Source organism: Salvelinus namaycush, chromosome 9, assembly GCF_016432855.1.
Source record: "Salvelinus namaycush isolate Seneca chromosome 9, SaNama_1.0, whole genome shotgun sequence".
NCBI lineage: Eukaryota > Metazoa > Chordata > Actinopteri > Salmoniformes > Salmonidae > Salvelinus > Salvelinus namaycush.
In genome coordinates this window covers 19,536,030-19,550,952 of record NC_052315.1, presented here as the reverse complement: position 1 = coordinate 19,550,952, position 14,923 = coordinate 19,536,030, and the positions used below count along the sequence as shown (strand labels likewise).

General features: G+C 46.1%; 1 protein-coding gene across 1 annotated transcript in view; it reads left to right on the top strand.

Moving 5' to 3' along the window:
• LOC120053798 (midnolin-like) overlaps positions 1 to 13,889 on the top strand; it is a 31,531-nt gene extending 17,642 nt beyond the window's left edge. The window contains exons 6-8 of the mRNA XM_039001054.1: positions 795 to 927; positions 1,141 to 1,470; positions 10,335 to 13,889. Of these exons, the coding sequence (XP_038856982.1) occupies positions 795 to 927; positions 1,141 to 1,470; positions 10,335 to 10,597 (726 nt within the window). The 3' untranslated portion in view covers positions 10,598 to 13,889. The remainder of the gene's footprint in view (positions 1 to 794; positions 928 to 1,140; positions 1,471 to 10,334) is intronic.
• The last annotated feature ends 1,034 nt before the right edge of the window (positions 13,890 to 14,923 follow it).

Below are 14,923 nucleotides of genomic sequence, written 5' to 3'. Positions count from 1 at the left end.
CACATAGAACAATGAAAAAAGAAACTTCTTCACTCTGAAATGTCCCCGTACCTCTCCCCTTTTTGCTCCCCCTCTTCCTCCTGTAGGTTTTCACTTTCAGTTCACATGGCCAAGCAGGGCAGGTAGCAGATAGGTCTGTTGTCAGGGACAGTAAAAGGAGCTCCCAGGATTCAGTTTCTTCTGAGTCTTATGTGTCCCTATACAAGGAACGACATGGTTTACATTAGGGTTACTTACAACATCACTCGCTGTTACAACATGGCTGTTATAAACTGGGTGGTTTGAGGCCTGAATTCTGATTGTCTGAAAGGCATGGTATATCAGACCATATACCACGGGTATGACAAAATGTTTAGTTGCACTGCTCTAATTACCTTGGTAACCAGTTTATAATAGCAATAAGGCACCTCGGGGGTTTGTGACGTTGGGTCGTGCATAAGAACAGCCCTTAGCCCTGGTATATTGGCCCCCCCCCCCCCCAATTAAAAAAAAATATATATATACATACCGCACCTCCTCGGGCATTATTGCTTAATTATAACATGTATGTTACAACACCAGGTTCAAGTCACTGCCACTTCATCGCTTGATAAACTGTTCTATTTCAGTAGCATGTTCTTTGTGTGTCTTACATGACCACGTATTGCATACATGCATCTCATGGTCATAATGCAACTACTAAAATCTACTGTCGAGTGGCTGTATATTTCTTATCACTCACTGCAGGAGAGTGTTGGTTTGTTGAAGGTTTATCTCTAACATTAGACTGATGTCTCCTTTCCTCTCCTCTACAGGCTAACTGTGCTAAGAGCCCCAGCAACGGCACTAGTGCTTCAGTGCACTCCTCCTCCTCCTCTCGTAAACCAGGTGCCATCATCGAAAGCTTTGTCAACCACGCTCCTGGGGTCTTCTCAGGGACTTTTTCAGGTGAGTGAGGGCCAATAGCATTACAATAAGGCTTTAACTCTAAGACTATGGCATAGCACTCTGTCAGCGGCTCAGATTACTGCTGTGTCCTACTGGGTCTGGGTGGGGGTGTTATCTGTGGTTAGATTGGAGATGAGGGGAGTTGTAGTGGTTTGTAACACTCTCTCCATCTCTCTCTTTTTCTCTCTGTCTCTGTCTCCTACCCTCCCTCAGGCACTTTGCATCCTAACTGTCAGGACAGCACTGGGCGGCCCAGACGAGACATCGGCACCATCCTGCAGATCCTCAACGACCTCCTGAGTGCCACGCGCCACTACCAGGGCGTGCCCCCCTCCCTCACCCAGCTCCGCTACCAGACGCAGTGTGGCTCACCCTCCCCCGCCTCCACGCCGCCCTCACCCCCTCCTTCGCCCCCAGCCACCACCTCTGGCATCGCCGGCATCTCTGCCAAAGCTACCTCGGTGCCCGCCAGAAACCCCATCTCATCCCCCCTCCACCCGCTGGTGCAGTGCCAGAGCCAGATCCGCATGTGCAAGCCCCCTGGTGAGCATTGATAACATCCTGCACACACACCACACACACACACACACACACACACACACACACACACACACACACACACACACAAAAGGCCCTTCACTGTCTTTGAGCCCCCTTGCAGCAGAGCAACAGATGTTGTTGTTGTGGATGAGAGTGATTGAAAGGACTCTAGTCAAGAGCTTGTTAAGGAATTTAGATGAGCCGCTGGTCTGTTGTAGAGCCCATAAGAGGATTCATCAACGGCTTTGTTTCTGTTCAAATGCTGTTCAACTTATTATGCCCACGTTTTGCTGGACTCGATAAGACAATTGGATCAGATGCCAGTTCTGATAAACACAATTATGATAAACAAGCTTTTTCTTTCAACTCTCAGAATGACTTTTCAGAACCTTGCTCAAAAGGAAAGAGAAAGAAAGGGAATACAGAGGTTGGCAGAGAGGTTGTTGCGGGGGTTGGAGGAGAGGAGTACGGGGGGAAGGAGAAGCTCCTGTAGGGCTGTTCCATCAGGCTCAGTTGTCTGGCAGACCCAGCCGCAGCAGAAGACTTCTCTTTGTCTCTGGGCTGAGGGGATAGGTTTACCCCTCGGAGGGCCGGACTGGTGATTACTGCCCTCCACACAGAGGCTAGGACAGATCCTCACCACTGATAACATTCACAGGCATGTGTCAGGTAGTCTTAGTGCTGAAGCGCATTGTCCACGCTCTGCTTGTTTAAACTTTACCAGAGGAAATTCAACTGTTCTTCCATGAGTCTGCTCTTGTTGCATGTTGAATAGAGATGGATAGTGGAGGAGGATCTCTGAATAGCTCTGATTAAAGTTTTATGTGGTCTCTTTGTTTGAAAGAAAAACATGAATTCCATGGGAGACAAGGACTGACATCAGCACTTGTATTGTAACTTGGCATTGCGATAGAATGGAGCACGTAATCGAAGCACGGACCGAAAGTTCACCGAACATCCAGGGAACTCTGCAGTACCCAGTGAGCCCTATAAAAAAGTTCTGCACAGTTGAATAATACATGCTTATTTTCTTAACCCAGGAAGCCCCCTTCCCTCACCACTACCCCTCTCCCACTCCTCCACTCAGTCGTCACCCCATGCTTTTTCTCTCTTTCTTTGTCCCACTCTCCCCCGTCTCTCCCGTGAATGGGCCGTCCCACTGCTTCCTCAGTCGCTGTCCAAAACTAGCCTCATCTGTAAAATACATCTCTCTCTGGTCTCGTCCAGCCCAGGACACCATCAATGGCAGCTTGTGTTCACTCTGACTTTAAATAGATAGATTTATGCTAAAAGAATGGAGTGCTAAAAGAATGCACATTGTGTTTGTAGAGAACACACATTAAACCTCCTTCATAAGATTGTTGTTTATATCCGGCCTCTGCTAACTGCCCACAGATTCATTTGTACTTGCACTGAAAACAACTAAGGGCTAAATAAATGCCTTTTGAGTCAGACTGGCGACCGGCTGAATCCACTCGCTTATCAATGAATGAGCTGGGGCTTTTCTGTATGTACGGAAGCTGTCTGTCTGTTTAGCTTCGTGACTTCGGAATGCTTTAGGAGTAACATTTTAGAAGGCAGATGACTAAGTGCTCCGATGAAACCGTGAGACGACGGTCTTATCAGCCAACACCTGGTGAAAGACTTCACAGCTTAACTCTTCGTAGAAGCCCGCTTCCATTGGACTACAGGAATAACCTATGCTTACTGCTTAGTACCTTCTCAGACCTTTAATGTCTGTGTTTCGTTACCTCAGGTTGAGACAGCCTCTTGAAAATGTCACATAGCTCTGCTATCTCCAGAGAGCCTTTACCCTTTCCACTGCAAGTTAATGTGCAGAAACGGGAGGATAGAAGAGGGCTTTGAATAAAGAGCTTTAATCGATCCGGAGATGGCTGGAAAAGCTAATCTAGCTAACTAGCTAGAAAAGTCTAGTTTTGGTTGTGGGGTGGCAGCATGGCTGATTTTGGTGGTGGTGACTGCTGTGTGCAGGTCTTTGTTAGGCCCAGGGCCAGAGGCAGGGCCTGTGGCTAGGTTCTGAGGGGAGGACTTTAGAAGGGGGTGTTAGGCTAATTGTTAGCTGAATTCCTGTGCTCAGTGGGACCCCTAGCCTGCTGCCCGGCCCAGTCCTTTGTCTGTCTGCTGTGACCCAGGCTCCATGCAGGGAACCAGGCTCAGCCATTGTAGGGCAGAGAAGAAGGGAGAGAGAAGGAAAGAGAAAAATAGGGAGGAAAATATGGAGTGAGGGAGCCCTCCATGCCTCAGGATTAGACCTGGTTTTAAGACCCACTCGTCTGCAGCTGCTTGGTTCAACAGATAGGGGAAAAGGGAACAAAATGAGTTGTGAAAAAAAGGAAGGGAGGGGGTAACTCTCCTCTCCTCCCCCTCCTGTTTCTTCCTCCCTCCCTCCCATCTCCTCACTATCTGTCAGGTCAGGTTAGTCTAGCTCTGGCTGAGGGAGGCAGGGTGGAGCTGTGTGTGCACGGAGAGAAAGAGAGTGAAAGAGAGCGAGAGAGAAAGAGAGCGAGAGCGAAAGAGAAAGAGAGTGAGAGAGAGAGTGAGAGAGAGAGTGAGAGAGAGAAAGAGAGTGAGAGAGAGAAAGAGAGTAAGAGAGTGAGAGAGAAAGAGTGAGAGAGAGAGAGCTAGCGATAGTGTGATTGGGTGGGAATGGCTAAATTCCTCTCCCAGCTTGTTTAATCCAGCCCAGAGCGAATGGCCTTTGCAGTCGGTGCATTCTACTGGAAGACAAATCTGTGTTGAAATGTTAACGCTCTGTAGTCTGCCACTGCCTCGTGTTAGCATTGTCAACATGGCTAATTCTGAACCGCTAGCTCTGTTCTACCGTGGAAGCTCTTTGCCAGGTCCTCCCTGTTATTTAACCTCTGTCTCAGTCCTTTCTTCATCTCTGGACTATGTTTGTCTCCTCTCCTTGTTTCTGACGTGTGTGTGGGTATCAGTGTCGACCTGACCAGGTGCCCTGATCCCTCACCCTGCTCACTCTGTCTGTCGTGCTTCTGCATGGTTGACCCACCAAGCTAGGGCACCAGGGCACTATGCATAATTCATTGACCAGCATCGCCAGGCTGTCAGCGAGCATGTAAGCAGCCACCCGGCCAGTGAAACACATACATGTTGATGAGCAACAGTAACCGAGCCGTCTAACCCCGTCCCTGACCTATCAGCCTCGACCTATAATAGTGCCAGCTAACCAACCGTGTCAGGTGCCCTTTCATTGTCTAATGACGAGAGAGGGAGAAAAAAGAAGAGAATGTTAATTGTGTCTAAAAGTCATTTAAGAGCTCGTGCCCCTGCAGGGCTGTCGATGCCCTTTCAACGTCTGTCAAAACGGGGACATTTGCTCCTTTTGACTGGTCTGACTCCCTCAGTTTGGCCCTTTTCCTCTGGGTTTCCTCTACCTCTTCCTCTCTCTGTCTCTCTGTCTTCTTGTTTGGGCTCCGGATGGCTAGGATGGATGGCAGGACAAAGGCAGGGCTATATGTTCTCCAGGCCTGTGTTTACCCTCTGGGCTGTGCTCAGGGCTCAAGCCAACCAGGAATGACATGTGTCTGTGTTGGAGGATGGGCCTGTAGCTGCAGTGATGTATGGATGACTAGGAGAGTAGAGGAGCACAGGGGGAAAGGCAAAGCCGCAGAGGGTTGGCTCTGTGTCATGTTTTGGAAAATGACTTTGGCTTTCCTCAGAGTAATATGCCTAAGAGTGTCAGGTTATTATTGGGGAATAAATGGGAATTGTGTGAATGTATTACGTTTTCAGTTTTAGTGACTCTAGAATAGGTGGGGCTCCACCACTGGATACAAATGGAGGATGCAAGGATCAGGTCCCATTCAGCTCCTGTAGATCTTGGTGGGATTTACGACAAGACTGTAAAAAGCAAGGTTCTTCCTGTATTTAAACTCAGGCTATTTTTGCTGCAGTTTGAGCCTTCACACACTCTACTTGATCCCCTGGGGCCCAGTTTTTTAAAAGAGATCTTTTCGGATGTCAGCTATCAGAATTAAAATGAATAGAATAGGAGTGCCCATTCAAGTCAATGATTTTCCCATTCTATTAATTATATTTCTATGCATGTAATCCTATTGGATAGGCGAAATCAAGATAGATAGCTTTTGAAAAACTGGGCCCTGATGCTCGGCAAACAACACTCTCCTTCCGTGAGATCACAAGAATTATGAAGGCAAACAAACAATCAACAACACTTGGACAACTGTTAATGAAGCGGAATCTATAAGGAAACAATAGGAGGAGAAGCTCCTTTAATCTCCTCTGTATTTGTACTACTGTAGCTGTCTGTCTGTCTGTCTGTCTGTCTGTCTGTCTGTCTGTCTGTCTGTCTGTCTGTCTGTCTGTCTGTCTGTCTGTCTGTCTGTCTGTCTGTCTGTCTGTCTGTCTGTCTGTCTGTCTGTCTGTCTGTCTGTCTGTCTGTCTGTCTCTCAATTCAATACAAGGGCTTTATTGGCATGGGAAACACATTTTAACATTGCCAAAGAAAGTGAAGTAGATACTAAACAAACAATAAAATAAACAATACAAATGTACAGTAAACATTACACTCGCATAAGTTCCAAAAGAATAAAGACATTTCAAATGTCATATTATGCCTATATACAGTGTTGTAACAATGTTAAAGTACAAAAAGGAAAATACATTAAAATAAATATAGGTCGTATTTACAATGGTGTTTGTTCTTCACTGGTTGCCCTTTTCTTGTGGCAACAGGTCACAAATCTTGCTGCTGTGATGGCACACTGGCATTTCACCCAATAGATATGGGAGTTGATCGGTCTCGGTCTTGGTCTTGGTCTTGGTCTCGGTCTCTGTATCTGTCTCGGTCTCTCTGTATCTGTCTCGGTCTCTCTGTATCTGTCTCGGTCTCTCTGTATCTGTATCTGTCTCTCTGTATCTGTATCTGTATCTGTCTCTCTGTATCTGTATCTGTCTCTCTGTATCTGTCTCTCTATCTGTCTCTCTGTCTCTGTGTCTCTGTCTCTCTGTCTCTCTGTCTCTGTCTCTGTCTCGGTCTCTCTGTCTCTGTCTCTGTCTCTGTCTCTCTGTATCTGTCTCGGTCTCTCTGTATCTGTCTCGGTCTCTCTGTATCTGTCTCGGTCTCTCTGTATCTGTCTCGGTCTCTCTGTATCTGTCTCGGTCTCTGTATCTGTCTCGGTCTCTCTGTATCTGTCTCGGTCTCTCTGTTTCTGTCTCTCTGTCTCTCTCTCTCTCTGTCTCGGTCTCTCTGTCTCGGTCTCTCTGTCTCGGTCTCTCTGTCTCGGTCTCTCTGTCTCTGTCTCTCTGTCTCTGTCTCTCTGTCTCTGTCTCTCTGTCTCTGTTCCTCTGTCTCGGTCTCTCTGTCTCTGTCTCTCTGTCTCTGTTCCTCTGTCTCGGTCTCTCTGTCTCGGTCTCTCTGTCTCTGTCTCTGTGTCTCTGTTTCTGTCTCTCTGTCTCTCTCTCTCTCTCTGTCTCGGTCTCTCTGTCTCGGTCTCTCTGTCTCGGTCTCTCTGTCTCGGTCTCTCTGTCTCTGTCTCTCTGTCTCTGTCTCTCTGTCTCTGTCTCTCTGTCTCTGTCTCTCTGTCTCGGTCTCTCTGTCTCTGTCTCTCTGTCTCTGTTCCTCTGTCTCGGTCTCTCTGTCTCGGTCTCTCTGTCTCTGTCTCTCTGTCTCTGTCTCTGTGTCTCTGTCTCTGTGTCTCTGTCTCTCTCTGCCTTGCTACTGCCACAGCCCAGCTGAGATACCCCCCCCCCCCCCCCAACCTGCATGCAGTACTGTGTGTGAAGTAGCCTGTGTGTTTATGAAGTGTATGCAGTCATTCTCGGAAACATTAGAGGGTGCGGAGTGTTTTTTGGCTGGGTGGAGTTCTGGGATTCCACAGGGGCTTTTGGGTTTGTCTCTACCCCCCCCCCCCCCCCCCTCCATACCACCCCTACTACCACCCACACCCCACCCATGTGGTTTGTTCTGCTGTGCTCATCTGTCCCTGCACTATGTTGTACGTGGTCCTCTGTGGCCTGCCCTGAGCAGCTGGACAGCAGGGGGGGAGCTGGAGAGGGTTTTGTCCTCATAGCTCAGTCAGCTACAGCTCTGTGACTGTGGTGCACTCCTGTCAATGCCTTTAGTTACTGTAGGCTTTTACTGGGCCTGTGAAAGTGTGTACTGAGGACACACACAGCTCCGCTCCAAGGGGGACGGGTAGAGATGATACAGTGCTGATGGAGGAGCAGCACAGGGTGCAGGAAGGTTGCATAACCAGAGAGAAAGAGAGGGAAGGAGGAAGAAAGAAAGGGAGGGAATGCCCTCTGTTGTATGTTCCTTGTTCTCTCTGCTCCTGACCGGTCCCTTGCCTAATATTTGCCTGTGGTGGCTTCCAAGAAAATATGTGTTATTACTTCCTCCTCCTCAGTGCTGAGTGCGTCAGAGAGCTGTGTTTGTCAGGCCATAGAGAAACCAACAATAAGGAAGATGTGGAGGGTTTCACCCTGCTAGTGTTTGCGCTATGCCTTTGTGTTCTTTCTCCCTGCCCCCATCCACCTCTATCATTCCCTCCCTCCCTCCCTCCTGTGTGTGTGTGTTCTATAAGGAGTCCGCGCCCCAGGCGCCAGTCACTCCTCATTAAGCAGGGCTTGAGCTATGTGACCCACGCCTGACCAGCTTTGAGGTGCAGGAGACAACCCCACGTTTGTCTGTGGCTTTAGACTAGAGAGCGAGGGAGAGAGAAGAAGGGAGAGAGATAAATAAAGGGCAGCTGGAGAGGAGAGAAATCCCTTTTCTCTCTGAGAGAGAGTGCAAAAGAGAGAGAAAGTAGAGGGCATGTGGTGGGGTTTATTTTCTGTGTAATTGAAGGGAGCTCTGTAATGACTTAGCCGAGGAGAGGGAAGGAGAGGAGAGGCGCAGGGGGAACAAAGCCCCTGGCAGAATGTATAGCCTTCACATGCAGGCAGCTGAACAATGCCCCTAACACACAATAACCCACTAGTTACCCCCTATAATATATACCAGGCAGGAAATATAGTCCTGTGGCATAGGACCTCATGTAGACACACAGTCTTATCTAGTGAGGAAAACGTAGAATAACTTGTGCAAAATAGAACTTGTACTATTTAATTCAGTGCTCCTCCATTCAGCTCTATTCTTCCTGAAGCACCAGCAGGGCTGAGAGTTAGTTAGCATGCATTGCCAGGAGTAGTGAATATTTATAGCCAGAGAATCGCTCTGCTCAATCCGATAAGCAAATGAAGGGAAGAGGTAAATGAAGCCCACACAGAGTCAGGAATTCATTCCGATGGGGGAGGAGGAGAGAGGGCACAATTGATTGTGAAAAACTGCCAGCTACATATGATCCCTTACCCTCGCCTCCCCCATTCCCCATCACCCGTGGGGCGGAATTCCACTGCCCGCGCCCCTCCCCTCCCCCATTCCCCATCACCCGTGGGGCGGAATTCCACTGCCCGCGCCCCTCCCCTCCACCCTTCCGCCCCACCTAGCCCTCTCTGGGGAGACTGGCCCATGAAGGGGGGTGGTGGGCTGGGGGTAGAGGGGTAAGGGGAGGCAGTGGGAGGGTGATGGATCAATGAGCTGGGAGTAGGATGCTGCAGCCATAAAGAAGAAGCCAAGCTCTCTTCCCTTACAATTTCCATTCGCTTGCATTTTCTATTGAAAGCCAATAGCAGTGTCCTCGGCTGGAGATAGGTGGCTGCACTAGAGCTAAGGTTTAATCAATAGGTCTTTTTCATTTGCCATCGATCCATGTTAAAAGCTACTGCTGCTGTGGCCGCTGTGTGTGTTTGTGTGTTAGTGTGTACACACTAATGTGTTTGTGTGTGCATGAGTGTGCCCGTGCATGTGTGTGTGTGTGTGCATGTGCTTTGTGTGTTTGTCCGTGTTTGTGTGTTTTCGAGAGAGAGGGCTTTGGGTTATTGACATTCCAGGCCATTCTTTCATTCCGAGACCGATACTAATGGAGCTAGCTAATAGATTGTGCTTGCCTTCCTCCCCAGCTCCCGAATATATTTCTAAATGAAATGAAGGTTGAGTTGTGTGGTGTGGGTAGCCATTCACAATGGAACCAGAGGCCTCTCCTTGAACATCAGCCTCTCATATAAGCACATCAACAGCTAGAAATGGACTTAGTCACACAGCTCTGACAATGGCACTCATTTGGATTGCCAGTCGTAGTTATGTGTCTGCATATGATAGGCAGAAATTAGAGGGTGTGTAGTGTGTGTGTGTGTCTGTGCAAGAATGAGTGAGTGTGTTCTCTCTGTGATTGTGAGATTTCAAGGAGACTTCTGTCCCAGTCATTTTCTCCCAAACAGTGTTAGGGGGGTTGTGAAGAAGGACACAGGGCTAATAGAACACAGTGGGGCGTTTCACTGCACACTCCAGACACTAACCACTGTATGTGATTAGTTGTGTGTGTGTGTGTGTGTGTGTGTGTGTGTGTGTGTGTGTGTGTGTGTGTGTGTGTGTGTGTGTGTGTGTGTGTGTGTGTGTGTGTGTGTGTGTGTGTGTGTGTGTGTGTGTGTGTGTGTGTGTGTTTCAGGCCCTTAAGAATGACCACAGTAGCATGTCTTTTTGTCTCTCTCTGTCTGAGTTGCAGCATAGTCATCCCTCCAGTCTGAGTTTATTTCTTCTCTGCCTGGCCTTAGATAACACTGGATGCACACTGAACAGAGCTCTCTGTTCCCTCTCCCCTCCATTACATATACAACCTCTCCTACCAATGCTTTATTTATTTACTATACTTTATACATCTTGCAAAGCAGGGTGTATCAAAAGGTAATGGGAAAGTATGATTGTTTGAAAAAAGCTGGTTTGGTCTGTTCATTGACCTTCTGCTTTCCTTTCCTCCCTCCTCCAGGTGACCGTGTGCGTCAGACAGAGAACCGTGCGACTCGCTGCAAGGTGGAGCGTCTACAGCTCCTGATGCAGCAGAAGCGCCTGCGCAGGAAGGCAAGGCGGGACTCCAGAGCGCCCTACCACTGGCTGCCCAACCGCAAGGCGGGACGCAGCAACAGCAACAGCAGTGTGTCCAGCGAGGGATCCATGGACCTCGACTTCGACGACTCTGTGTGGAAGCCCGACGTCAAGGCCGACATGAAGTCCGAGTTCGTCATGGCGTAATGATAAAGACGAGGATACCGATTGGCTGGATAATGGAGAACCGAACTCTGGGATTAAGCGAGAGAAAGTTGGGGATGGTTTCGGAGGTGTGGAAAACAGGCTGGAGCAGAGTGTGGAGCATGAAAAAGAAAAGAGAGAGGGAAGAAAGCTGGTCATGGTCTTCTCTCGGTAGGACAACCAACTGTCACACCAAAAGGCTCCCTGCTGACTTTCATCTTGTCATGTCCTCCACAGCCTCCTACCATTAGAAATAAACAACAGAAACAGATTTTTGACATTTAGACTGGGAACGGATATGTCTGGACTTACGAGACTACAGTTATGCATATAGACTGCAAATACGTACTGCCTATGAGAAGAGAAAAACAGAACTGAGCATAGCAGACTTAGATGGTGGTGGTAGTGGTGTTTTGGTGTGTTTTTTTTCCCACCGATTTTTTTCAAGCAGAACTCTGGAGAGAGATCCACACTGGACTTGTGAGCAGGAGTGATGGTGGCTGGGGCCGTGGTGTAACTACACAGGACAGACAGACAACCGCTGGCCCCAGAGCCATCCCTGGCCTACTCTAATGGGCATTCTAGGTCTCCACTTCACCGACCAGAGTCAACTTTTTACTTATAGGGTTATCTTTTTATTTTCATTTGAAATGTATTGTTATTTTATTTTTTTCTAAAGAACTATGTAGCACTGTTCACAAAGCATTCAGGTTTTCATCGACAGTTTCAAAAGTAGTCGTTGATTTGCCAATTTTTCATGATTTTGGAACAGCAGGTCAGAGTGTGCAGGAAGTAGGATATGAGGAGCAATGACTCATGGGAAATGAGCATTTGACTAAAGTTCAGACTATTACATGAACGGCAACCTCAGTGACATACAGTAGGATATTAATAGGAATTCATTCATTAATAAACAAAGATAATATTAATGGAGTGCTTTAGAGGATTTTAAAATCATGATTTAAAAATGTATTTGGAAAGAAATCTGTTTATTTAACTTTTCATCTGCTGTTTTAAAAAACATTAGTCCAGTTTGGCTTGGGTCAAGCCATTCATTAAATTGATAACTAACAAACGTATTCATCCAATCATTCATCAGCTCATTCCCTCATTAGGGTCATATAGCCACAAACAAATAATGGAGAAGAAATCCCATTGAATCCAACTTGTGTCTTACAGACCTATTTCACTTATAGGTGGGGATCACAAATGTGTGTGTGTGTGTGTGACATTTGTGTATATTCATTGCGAGGGCTGATTCATCCCTTTTGTCACTCAAACCATGGAGGTTCGGTACAGACGATTCCTTACCATTGAGATGATGTAGACACATGTCCCATATATTCCTTTTTGAACCTACATCACACTTTAACCAAGGCCCTTGTTAGAAAAATGTGATTACGTCAAGCTACTTTCTACTATTGGAAAGGAGAGGTGGAAGAAAGCTAAGAAATCCCAAGCAGGGAACCTGTCTCCACTTTCATCAACTAGTGCCTCCACCAGTGGATTCCCTCACATATCAGATTAGGCCTTTGACAGACTTTCTAAGAGATTTGCTGCTACATGGGACTTTGATAGACAGGGAAAATAGTAACATTTCTTTGCATGCAAAACGTGTGAATTATCCTGATCATTTTGTTGTTGTTGGGAGAAAACAAATAGAGGAGAAATGGGTGCTTTGAAGAGGAGGTAAAACATGCATGAATAATGATCAGCTGCTTTTGTTGGTTAGGTTTTTATGTTCTGAAAAACAACAGCAGTGTCCTGCTCCAAGTATTCTCAAAGCAAACCAAAACAGAAGACTGGACTCATATCTTACCCTGAACTGAACATTCCCTGGACTGTGATGATCATGAGCAAAGAGCAACTGACTTTCCTCCCTGAACGCTAGTTCAACCAACACCGATCTCCTCAACACAGAGACAAGTACCCAGGCAGCAGCCAACTATAACCCCCCCCCCCAGCCTACTTAATAACATAGTGTTCAACAAGGTGCATGTTTGGGAGTAACTAACAGGGAAACCCTTTGGACCAGTGTACACATCCCCGAACCCAAACTTGTATGGAGAAACACACAATGTCTGACCACCCTACCATGATTGCACTCAAAGAGTTTGCAGTGAGAGATTACCTTGTTTGGTGAACCTCTTCTTTTTTTAAGTGGCCTTATCTTTCACTAAACAAGACAGGTGTGGACTGGGGGGACACGGTTTCTTTCTTTACCTGTATTTTGTCACAAAGCTATTGTCACTGAGGATTCGGGCATCTCTTGTTTGTGCTTTTAAAGGGTGGAGTCTTATGTCAAGGCTTCTGTGCCTTAAACGTTGCCCTTGCAGAGTGTGTCAGATATAAGATGAACAAATTATTTCCTTTGATTAATGAATTAATTCATATAAGAGTCTGTAACGACACGAGAGCTGTAGTTTTTAGGAGTAAGCACGTTGAGTGAATTAATATTGATGTGTTTGTTCCTCAATCGGTTTTCCCATTTTCTCTCCATTGTGTTGCCATGTTTGTTGGTCTACTTTGTCCAAATCCTCCACTCTGTCCTGCCCACCAACAAGCTGAAAATCAACACATTGACAAAACAAAGTACCTGAGGTGGAAGTTTTGACTGCAATGTGCAACTATGGCAACAAAGTGGCCTGACTGACTTGGCAGGTGTCCTCTGAGGACGTGAGATGACATGACATGCACTTCCTGTCTCCTTGGATAAGACATTTCAAAGGACAAATTACTCCCCCCTAAATTTAATAGAATTTTGTATACATGTATGAAATATACTCTGTGTGTGCCTCACTTATGTGTGAAATTTAAAAAAAAAAAAATCAAAAAAAACAACTAAATATTAAAAGATGACATGGGATGAGATGGGACAAAAGAGGGGATGGGGAGGGCATTTAAAAAACAGTTTGTTCACGTCATTTAAGTTGCCTGTTATTTCTTGTAGCCAACCATTGAAAATAATGACAAGAGTCAAGAATACAATTTACAATGTTCTAGCTATAGACCGGTGTAGCACATGTGTGACTTTATTCATTTATGAAACCAAAACGGTAACTGTGAATGATGTATTTCTTTGTGCATTTGTATAAGTGGGACAAGGTGGTTGGGACATAGCAATGACTAATTCCTATGTCCTATTTGATGGAATATAATGGAAATCATGTTTCCCCAAAAAACAAAAAAATATATCAATATATTTTTTTCTTAAGCAATACATTTCAGTGTGACTTGTGATAGAACATTTTTCTTTTTTAGGTAATAAATAAAAATACAAAATGAGTAGACCCAATTGTCCGTGTCGGTGTTCAAATCCTTATTGAAGAATATTGCGTTTTGAGTATTGAGTGAAATGTACCAAATAAGAGTTGTATTTCGTACGAGAGTCTGTTTCTTAAGGTAATCAGATAGCAATTAAATTATTAAAAAGCAGAAGAGCTAGGAAGTACATTAATAAAGTATTAATTTACCCATCATATAGAATGGCAATATGTTAGCTAGTATATCTGCTGGCTCATTTTACCACTAGGGAGAATGATAGATGAGGCGGAGAGGAGAGAGAGAGAAGCTCCCAGGGCTGAAAGAACAGACAGATGAGATCTCCCTATCTGTCAGTCAGGCTGAGGATGAGAGGGAGTAGAGAAGAGAAAAGGAGTGACAGATTGGAGAGAGATAAGAGCAGTAAGCAAGTGGAACATGTGCAGCGAGCTCTCTGACGCCTGCAGTTACATCGTCAGGTTCTGAAGCACACACTCTCACATTGGGGAAGGAAGGCTGCTCAGAACAGAACAGCATGACTTGGTGATGCGGAAATGCCTGAAAGACTTGTACTTGAAAGGACAAAGCTACTGTATGTCAAGGCATTGCTGCTCAGAATATGTCAGGCTAATGCTGCAACACAGTCCCTGGATGGATGTTATTTACAGGGCAGAAGCAGCAAAGCTGGGACATTTTGGAAATGGCTGTTTTGGAATTGGTAATGTGTGTTGCTATAGTGATCTTGTAACGAGGTCTGTTAAATTATGGACGATAATTTTTTGGAGCTAATACCTGTGGGTGGGGGTACAGTAGAGTAACACTTAAGAGGAAGAAGCAATTTGTTAAATGTTATCATTAAGTGCTAAAGTGCTGTGTAGAACTATGAAGTTCGGAGTCCTTTTGCAATTACTAATAATCTACTTTGACCAAATATCTGGTTCTTCTTTTATCTCTGACGTGTTATCAGAGCATAATGCTTTTGCTATCTGATTAGAATGCAATAAATAGCAACTGTGCCAACCTCCAGCCAGCAGATGTATAGCCTTGGTTGCACCTCCATGTTGATGG